A 10,138-nucleotide genomic window follows, 5' to 3' on the forward strand; every position below is an offset into this window, starting at 1 on the left:
CTGCCGGGATTGAGCGTCCCGCCTGCGGAGCCCAAAGCCCCCTGCGTTTTTTTCTGGGGAGGGAAGGTTAGCGAAGGACAGTGGCGGAGGGCTCTTGCAAGGAGTGCGCGTTTTCCTCTGGGGAAGTCGGGAGTGGGAAAGTCTTGCAGTCTGCAAAGTTAAAACTCCCCGAAAGACGCAACCCCTGGGAAAATGCAACACGTGGCTCGTGGAAAGATCTGATCGGGAGTTGTATCACGTGCTTTGCGAATAGCGCTCGAGGTTTTGCGTTTTCTCCCAGCTACTTCGCAAAAGGCGAAGTTTCGTCGATTTTTGCCTGTAATTCTTTGTATTACAAGGACGTACGCGCGGTCCTTCGAATAAAACAGCTGGATTAAAGGGCTAGCTTTCTACTTAAAGGGATTCAGTTTTCGTAAGGTGAAGATGTCACTCAACATCTGAAATCTGAAGGAATCGCTTCTAAGCGGGTGGAGACGCTAAGCGAAGGATTTGCCGGTTTTGGGTTGTTCCAGATTTTAAAGGAAGGGCAGGAGGGAGGCTTTGGTACCTGGTTAGAATAAGTACCAAAAGCCGTGGTTTCTGTAGGTCCATTAGCCCAAGCTAAATGGAGAGATGCTCGAAATGTTATAAATGTAAGTGAAAAGACCTTTTTCCTACTTGGGGTTAAAAAAAAAAACTTTCTCTGCAAAAAAAAATGGATGTAGAGGTTTGGGTCCCAGTTTTAACAAGCCCTAGAATAAACCACTTGTCAACGAAGACCTCATTTCGGTGTCTGATCTTATCTATGGCTGAGTTCACTGAGATTCAGTAAGGCTCTGATTTAGATGGACGCGAAAAAATCCACATACTTATCATCAGAACATAATTTTGCGTATCATTTTAATCCTCTGGATTTTTAATAGGAAACGAGCATTCGTTGCTCAAACAGCGTGGTGAATCAGGCAGTACGGTTTAGGAGGATATTTGCTGATGAAAATGTCGCTAGGAAACGGATTCCTCCTTTACTTTTTTTGTGTACGGTGCTGTGGCAAGCTGAAGTTTAAAATAGTCCGCAGCGGAAGGCAAAAGAAGAAACTATTCCAGACGTCCAAATGTAATATTCTTTTGAAAGGGCAATTCTTCTCTCTAAACTGCGTGATTCTCATTTAAGCAACTCAAGTCAAGTCCTATTTGGGTTGTTTTTTTTTTTAAGGAGTTGTTCTTCCTGGTGACTCATGTAGGTTATTCTTTCAAAGCATTTCCGGGTGAATATTTGAAAAATGCAAAGAAATGGATAACATTCAACTGGATTTTAAACTTTTCTCTCTTCCTGCTGCCGCCTCCCAGCCTGTCTGAATTAATAGTCAAAATATAGGGATATTTGTAAGCTCGTATTTATTTGTTAGTTGTTTCAGAAGGGCAGGGTCCAGACTCACTTGCTGCCTAGAAAGCAGCTTCCAAGGGGATTTAGTTTGAATTTTAAATTTATTTTAACTGTTCCTGTTAAAAGGAAATTAATTTTAAATATTTTAAGTTTTCTGCAATTCTTGTCACAACTGGGCAGTGCTGGTGTCTGACTGAATACTTAATTGCTTGCTTGATTTTATTGTTTTTAAAATATTTTTATTGTCAGCAGTTCAAAATGTGTTCACGACTGATTGACAAATAAGATAACTATTATGTGCATTGACATTTTAATCATTCTCTACCCTTTCCTTTATAGGGAGAAAAACCTAAACACCAAATTTCATATTTAGTAATGAGCCCCAAAAAAGAGATTAGCATTTCAGCAGTCTAGACCAGTTTGGGAATAAACAGAATTGGAATGGAATGGAGTAAAACCAAACGTGTTTACTGGAACACGATAAAGCAGCCCTTCACATTTTGTACAGCAATGTTTTGTTATGAGTTGTACATGCCTTGTCAATCAGAATGCATTGCAATATTTCTTTGAATTTGTAGATTTCAAAGAATAACTATTTTGTTTTTCAGCAGACTAAGGAATTTCTAAGGAATCTGCTAGACAGAAAAAAACATGCTGAGAACAGCGATGAATCTTCCTTGAATTATCTGCTTATGCAAAGAAGTACTTATTTTTTATTACATTTATATCTCTTTATTTGACTTCTGTTCTACCTTTCTCACACAGTATTTTCTCTTCCAGTAATTATATGGAGAAGTAATGAGTTGAAATGCACCAAGGGATGAATTGAAAATGAGAAGGAAAAAGGGGTTAGTTTTATTAATTGAAGGGCTATTAGTTTTTCTGTCTAAATTGTGGTGGTCCTTTCTGGATCACAATGATATCTCTGGTCAGAATATATCTTCTTGCACAGATCTTTCTCGTCTGCTTCCCAAAATTGTTTGTGATGAACCCCTTAATAACTGGCATGACTTACAGTCATAATTCTGGGGTTCATTACAGTCAAAAGCCGAGGACTAGCTGGGGAGATCATTATTGCTAACTGATATTTTTCATCAACTGTACGCAAAACAAATGTATTGTCCATTGTTTTGTCCAATAATTCTCTATTGTACATTGAGAAACTGGAAAGTAGTCTTTGAAAGGTGGGAATCTATTTTTAAGTAAACCCAGATGCTTTCTTTTGATTCCTGTTTTAATTTTCTTGCCATTCTGATTTTTGTTTTAAATATAACTTTGCAGAGGCTGAAAAATGTCACAGCGGTTGGTAAAAGAAGCCTTTCTAAGTAACCTAAATGGAACGACGTTACTTGAAATTTCTGTTGGCTTACCTCTTGCACCATTATGTGTTCTCACCAGAGGACTGCTCCTAATTTTGTATTTTCTCCACAATGGAAGACCTTTATGCTCGGTGTATAGTAATTTTTTTCTAGACTTCACTGTTTTAATTGTACCTCTAGTACTTTCCTGTACAATTTTAGCTTCCATACTCCCTTTTGTGGTCCTCTCCATTACGGCATTCTGCACGGGCTTGATTTTTGTCATTTTTACTAAACGGACAAATTATGTCCAAGTGTCTCTTAAGCGAATCTTAGATGATTTTCTGAGAACCAACTTGGACCCAGAATACATTCCCTCCATAACCTCGGTTCGAGTGTTCATCAATTTATGGACATCCATTAGCATCCTGGCTGTAGACTTCCCACAGTATCCCCGGAGGTATGCCAAAACAGAGTCTTATGGGACAGGAGTGATGGATTTGGGAGTTGGAATATTTGTTTTTGGAAATGGTGTGGTTTGTCCAGAAGTTCGGCTGAAACCTGGTGCAACCCAACACAACTTCTTTTATCTCACAAGGCAATTGTTGACCATATGGCCCCTCCTTCTCCTTGGCTTTGGACGACTAATGAGCGTTAAAGCAGCTGACTATTATGAGCATGTCACCGAATATGGTGTGCACTGGAACTTTTTCTTCACTTTAGCTGCTATACGAATGGGTGCATCACTTCTTCTGACTCTCTTCCCCGTGCACAAAGCCTGGATAGTCGCAGTAATGTTAGCTGTGGTTTATGAATGCTTTCTTGAGATTACACCTCTGAAGATGTTTATTTTGCATGGAAGCAATGGGCAAGATTCAAGGACTGGTTTTCTAAATGCCAACAGAGAGGGCATATTTTCTGTCATCGGTTACCTTGCTATCTACATGGCTAGTGTGCAAGTAGGTTTATCTTTGTTAGGAAAAAGAACAACAGCAAGAGGGTGGCTTAAAATAATCATCTACTTTTTACAGGCCATTTTTCTCCTTTTTATATGTCTCTATATTGCTCAGATGTACATTGACAACGTGTCCCGACGAATGGCAAACCTTTCTTTTTGTATATGGATTGTTGCTAGCTGCTTGATCCTCTTTAGTTCTTTTTTAGTGGTTGATCTCATTCTCGTATTCACAAAGCTGCTTGTGGGTGGGGCTGATATTCCTAGTAGTTGGAACATTCTGCACTCATCAACATATAAAAAAACTGATTTGGAATTTCGGCACAGAAAAAACGAATCTCAGAGTATGTGCATGATCAATGCTGTGAACAAAAACCAGCTTCTGCATTTTTTGCTAGCCAATGTTTTAACTGGTCTTGTAAACATGCACTTTGATACAATGCACAGCAACACACTGTCTGCCATGTTAATTGTGCATTTATATATGTTTACAAACTGTTTAGCTATGTATATATTGCAAGCAAAAAATATAATTTTTAAATGGTGGTAATTTACAAAACTGCAGGACATGTCTAAGCAGTCTCCAGGCATCAACATTGACTTGAAGGTACAAAAAATATTGCCAATAAAAATGATAAAAGCTGCAATGCCATTATGAAATATAAAAGCTTGGGTGTTTTTCCTTAGTTTTGGGATATATATGCATAAGATGGGTTGTTGTTTTTTTTAAACTGGGATATTTAATACCCCATTTCTGACTTTTGGGAAATGGAAGGGAATTATTTTAAACAACAGAAGACTTCTTGTCAATAATGTGATGTTTACAAACTTTTGTGACATCATGAAATATAAAAACCATTATCACTGGCGTGGGTTGGGACAATTTTTTTTGGTAGGGGGTTAAAGAATACAATTGATAAAGACAAAGGCACCTGTTTTTATTCTTATTTTAGAAAAAAAATATTTCAATGGTGCAATCAGAACACGAGTGCTGGGGGATCAGGTGTAGCTTGAAGGTTTCTTACACTTGTTTTACTGTTTCTACTCAGCCAAGCTGACATATAAATTTAGGCTGGTTTTGGACCCTCAATTTAGAATACAGAAGGTGAATCAAAGTATAAAAATTAAAGACGGCCGTTCTACTTAGGTTTCTGGAAATGGATCAGCTTCTACCTACATTAGCTTAGTTGTAATTTACTATTGATTGGGGAAAAAACATCAACTACATACAAATAATGTACAAAATAACGTTCTCGTTTCTGAGGTCCTCACCTCAAAAATGAGTTGTTTGCAGTGGAACTGTCATTATACAAATAATGTGCCATTTTCAAGGCCATGCCATTTGTTGTATTTGTTCTGAAACACTATTTAAAAGCATCAGTATTTATGCAACTGAAACTTGCCAATCACAATGAGAAAATGCGAACTGTACAGGTAATCCTCTACTTACATCCGTTCATGACTGTGGTGTCTAATTGTCACTAGAAATAAAGGGATGTGAAGAACCAGAGGTCCCTGTATAAGGTCAGTTTCTTTCATACATGCATGCAATGTTACAATGCCACATTCAAAGGAACCATGGCAACACTAAGACTGCTTTCACCATTTATTTTTTGCAATTCTCCCCATCACTTCCAAATGCCGACACTTGTGAGACAGGTGAAATAATTTTCAAATACTTTTGGTCTGCAGCCCTTGGCTATTTTTCTTTTCTAAATAAAATGATGCTTTACGTTGTGATATGCCACTTCCAATTTATTTATGATGCTAAAATGCTAGATGAAGGAGCCTAGCAAGGGAGTCGTTACAACCCCTAGAGTGACAAATGGAATGGCAAAATATTTGGCAGGCTAGAAGCTAGGTACTAACTAGCAGTCCAGGTACAAGCCAAGCTTTGTTAGAACCTCAACCCTGTAACTGCTTAATGCCAGGTTGATCTATATTATGAATGCAATAATATACTGGTGGTCCTCAACTTGTAACTGTTTGTTTAGTAAACAGTTACAACACTAAAATAAGTGACTGCCCTTTTTTTCACACTTAAGGACTTGTAACATCCCTGTAGTTGTCATGTGTTCGAAGTTCAGATACTTGGCACCTGACGCATGACAATTGCAGTGTCCAGGGGTCATGTAATCATTTTGTACCCTTCTGACAAGCAGTCAGTGTGGAAGCCAGATTCACTTAACAGTTGTATTACTAACTTAACAACTGTAGTGAGTCACTTAACTATGGCAAGAAAAGTTGTAAAATGAAGCAAAACTCACTTAACAATCCTCTTCTTAACAATGGAAATTTTAGGCTGAATTGTAGTCTTTAAGTCGAGGACTACCTGTAACCATGGATAAAGATCATAAGATGACCTTTCTTTCCGAATAGACGTAAATGATTAATTCCTTCAGTTTTACCTGAGTGCTGGTATCCAATCTGCTGTCAGTATGACCTTGAATTATAGAAGAAGCGTTCCATTTTTGATTTCAGATTCAGGTTTTATCTTCTGCTGGACACCTGTACGGAACAGATATCTTTCTGTTCTATTGCTGTGCCATTTCTCAGTTGATTGCAAGAAAAGGTCCCAGATTTGGCATTGTGCATCTCCAAGCTTCTTTAAATATTGATAAGATTTATTTGGGGGGCAACACAGGTATATGTTGCACCTCCTTTAAAAGTATTTATAAGATATATTCTTTTGTGGGGGGGGAGCATGTTATATATTATCCCTTTAAATATTGATAAGGCATATTTTGGGGGGAAAGCAGGCATACATTATACTTTTAAATATTGATAAAGTATATTGGGAAGAAGCAGATTATGTACCTTTTAAATACTGAGATAAAATTTGGGGGAAAAGCAGGTACACATTATACCTTAAATATTGATAAGGTATATTTTAGGGGAAATAAGGTATATATTATACCTTGTTTTCAATATTGATAAGGCATGTTTTGGGGAGAACAAGGGTAGTCTTTAAAATATGGATATGGATATACACATCTTTCAAATGTTAAGGTGCAAGTAGTCCTTGATTTACAACAGTTCATTGAGCGACTTTTGAAAATTATAACAGCACTGAAAAAGGATCTTAATGACCGTTTTTCACACAACCATTGCAGCATCCCCATGGTCACATGAACAAAATTCAAATGGCAACTGACTCATTTTTATGACTGTTGCAGTGTCCTGGTATCATGTGATCGCTGTTTTTTTTACAAGCAAAGAATGGGGGAGATTCATTTAAGAACCATTTTGCTTAATAACTGCAGTGATTCACTTTAACTATGGCAAGGAAGGCTGTACAATGGGGGCAAAATTCATGTAACAAATGTTTCACTTAGCAACAAATATTTCGGGCTCAATTGTGGTAATAAACTGGAGGACTACCTGTATATTTCAGAAGGAAAGGTCGCCTGATAATTTTTTTGTATGAGAAACCAAAACGGTTTAAAGAGGCCAACGAAGTTTAAGGACCAGCAGCTATTTAAAATGGATGAGGGGGGAAATTCTTCAGGAACACTGCCAAAGGGGCAATTTTGCCCCAGTTTTTTAATCCCCAAGTCAGCCCCGTCTCGGATCTATATACGAATTCACTCTCGCCTCAGGGCGAGCGCGAAATAGACATCGCCTCATCGCCACTTTTTCCCGCTCGAACTTTCTCTCGAGGCGGAAGAAACGGCTTACTGGGCATGCGTAAAACCTCAGCGCCCTATTCGCCGCACCGGCGGCAACGGGCCATTTGTGACAGTTCCCAAGAAGGCGGGGGAATAAGCTTGTAGATTCCACTTCACGTCAGCGTTGGGCATGCGCAGAAGGCCGCAAGCCGGAGCCTCTTACCGGCTTTTACCTATATAAAGGAAACGCTCTTCCCCACCCTCCTTTCTTCGATTTGAGCCCGCGGCGGAAAAAAGCGAAGGGGAAGGCCGAGGAAGGGGCGGGCCACGCAAGGGTCATTTACATAAAGAGAGAGAGAGAGAGAAGGGGCGGAGCTTGTGGCAGAGGAGAGAGCTTGAGCCGAGGCACGCCCTGAAAGAGCAGTTAGTCGCCGAGAGGAGGAGGGGGTCGAAAGAGGGCGGGGTTTGGGAGGCCAGGAGGCGGAGCCTGGTGAGCGGTTGGTCGGGGCGGTGGGTGGGGTAAGGCGGGAGGGTTGCCTTCTCCGTCTCTCGCGAGAGGAGGGGGGGCAGCAGGAGGAGGGGCGGGGGCGGAGCCAAAGCCGGACGAGGAGGCTCCATGCTGCCCTCCTGAAAGGGGAGGGAGGGGAAGGGAAGAGAGAGAGGCCAAAAAAATAATAATAATCGCCCGTTTCGGCGTTTCGAGGTGTGGTAGTTTCTTCTCCTGCTGCTTCAGCCGCTTCAGCCAATAGGAGAGGCGGGCTGGGGGGAAAAGGAAGGTAAATTTAAATAGAAGGTGGAGCCTATCGGAGCAGTAAGTGGTGGCGGGGGGGGGGAAGGAGGAGAGAGAAGAAGAGGAAGAGCGAAGGTTATGCTTTGACCTACTCGTTGCCTTATTAATTTATATTTTTCCTTCCATGTATTTCTGTCCTGGGGAGGGGGGGCATTCCTGCTCCTAAACTGCTTCCTTTCGAAATGCATAAAGAAATCCCCCTCCTGCCTGGAGAAGGAGGGGGGAAGCCATTTTCCCCTTAAAAAAGCTATTTCCCCTTTTTAAAAAAGCCATTTTCCCCTTAAAAATGCCATTTGCTCCTTTAAAAAGCCATTTTCTCCTTTAAAAAGCCATTTTCTCCTTAAGCCATTTTCCCCTTAAATAAGCCATTTCCCCCCTCTCCCCATTATTTGAAGACTCCCTGGGAAAAATGCCCCCTTGCAAAATCTGAAATGCCAAAGGTGGGGAAGGGATGCAAAGAACATGGGAAAGTCAAAAGGAGAGGTAGTAAGAGTGAATTTAGCCCCCGATTAAGGGGAAAAAAGAAAAAAAAACCAAACCACCCTCTTTCTATCCCAGGGCAGTAACTCTATTGAATTCTACCATATAGTGCAATATTAATGCAATATCAGGGGTTTTTAATTCAATGTGTGGAGTGTGAGGGATGTGTGTTTGTGTTTATTTTCAGAGTCAAATTGTACACTGAAGATGGTATTTAATTTTGTTGTACAAGGTGCAATGACAATAAAGTAAACTAAACTAAACTTTTGGGAAAAGAAGTAGGCAGGCTGCTAATTACCAGGACTTTTTCTTCTGCTTTGAAACAAGCTGCTTTGCTTTATTCTTTTTGCCCCCTTGGGCAAATTGGGTAAGTGTGTAGGTGTGCAGGTTGTGCTTAAACATCATAATTGCTGGTAAAGCCCTGGATTTGGGTTGCTAAAATGCATTGCAAGTTGGCCTGCCTTGCAATTCCAGGTTGCTTAGTTCTAGAAAACCAAACATGTTTCTCCTAGAGTTGGTTTTTCAAGCTGTTACCAGGCTTGGCCTTTTGAGTCCTGCTGTAATTCAGAGCCTTTGGCTCAGCAGCGTGGAGTTTGGTGTCTTTATTTGGTGTCCTACTTTTATCTCTGCGCAGCAAAAAAAAGAAAAATATCCCTAGAAAAAGTTCCCTTCCTCTCCGTCACCTTGCTTGCAATTAGTTGGCAGGTGCCCCATCACCGGAAGGTTTCAAAAATAGACTGCACCACCATTTGACCCAGGATGCTTTGAGCAGGGGGTTGGACTAGAAGACCTCCAATATTCCTTCCAACCCTACGATTCTGTGTTCTATGTTTGTAAACGGTAAATTTGGGGTTGTGGTGGGAAGTTACTTTGGCTTAGCCTGTGGTGTGAACCCAAATGACGTGATTTTCAATAAGGTTAAATTCAACCCTGGCACAAATTGTGATACAGGTAGTCCTCGGCTGATGGCCACAATCGAGCCCAACATTTCTGTTGTTAAGTGAAAAATTTGTTAAGTTTTGTGACTTTTCTTGCCACATTTGTTAGAGTAAATCATTGCAGTTGTTAAGTTAGTAACCTGGTTGTTAAGTTGAATCTGGCTTCCCCATTGACTTTGCTTGTCCGAAGGTCACCAAAAGAGAATCCGATGACCCTGGTACACGTCATAAATATGAACCAGTTGTCTGGCATCTGAATATAAATCACTTGACCATGGGGATACTTGCAAGTGTGAAAAATGTTCATAAGTCACTCCCCACCCCTCCAGTGCCGTTGTCAGTTTGAATGGTCACTAAATGAACTGTTGTAAGACAAGGACTGACTTGCATATTATATGGTGTAGTTGTTTTTTTATTGTGTGTCTTTGAATCTGTGTTGTCTCCTGGCGATTGCCTGGGCAAGTCTGCAGTTTTCTTGGCAAGGTTTCTCACAAGTGGTTTGCCGCTGCCTCCTTCATAGAACTGAGAGAGGGACTGGCCTGAGGTAAACCAGCTGGTTTTCCGCCTAAGGCAGGACTAGAACTCGGCTTTCCAGTTTCTCGCCCAGTTGCCTTAACCACTAGACCACTAGGCTCTCCTGATATTATACCTCTAAGTGCCCAAAATACTTGCACAGGCATCATAAATATGTGGTAGGCCCTGAGTG

General features: G+C 40.6%; 1 protein-coding gene across 9 annotated transcripts; it reads left to right on the forward strand.

Moving 5' to 3' along the window:
- Positions 1–187: 187 nt before the first annotated feature.
- On the forward strand, positions 188–4,480 carry PIGW (phosphatidylinositol glycan anchor biosynthesis class W). Of its 9 annotated transcripts, none has more exons than XM_087925375.1 (4): positions 992–1,093; positions 1,972–2,065; positions 2,144–2,211; positions 2,645–4,480. In XM_087925375.1, the coding sequence occupies exon 4, from the start codon at positions 2,655–2,657 to the stop codon at positions 4,164–4,166; it is 1,512 nt and encodes a 503-aa protein (XP_087781501.1). In that variant the 5' UTR covers positions 992–1,093; positions 1,972–2,065; positions 2,144–2,211; positions 2,645–2,654; the 3' UTR covers positions 4,167–4,480. The 9 variants fall into 9 exon arrangements, with proteins under 9 accessions (XP_087781483.1, XP_087781496.1, XP_026566090.2 ...); XM_087925380.1 differs by having other exon boundaries at positions 1,021–1,093; positions 1,975–2,065; XM_087925357.1 differs by lacking the exons at positions 992–1,093; positions 2,144–2,211 and adding an exon at positions 188–632.
- Positions 4,481–10,138: the final 5,658 nt, after the last annotated feature.

The sequence above is a fragment of the Pseudonaja textilis genome, chromosome 1 (genome assembly GCF_049901715.1).
Source record: "Pseudonaja textilis isolate UNSWEBS1 chromosome 1, rPseTex1.2, whole genome shotgun sequence".
NCBI lineage: Eukaryota > Metazoa > Chordata > Lepidosauria > Squamata > Elapidae > Pseudonaja > Pseudonaja textilis.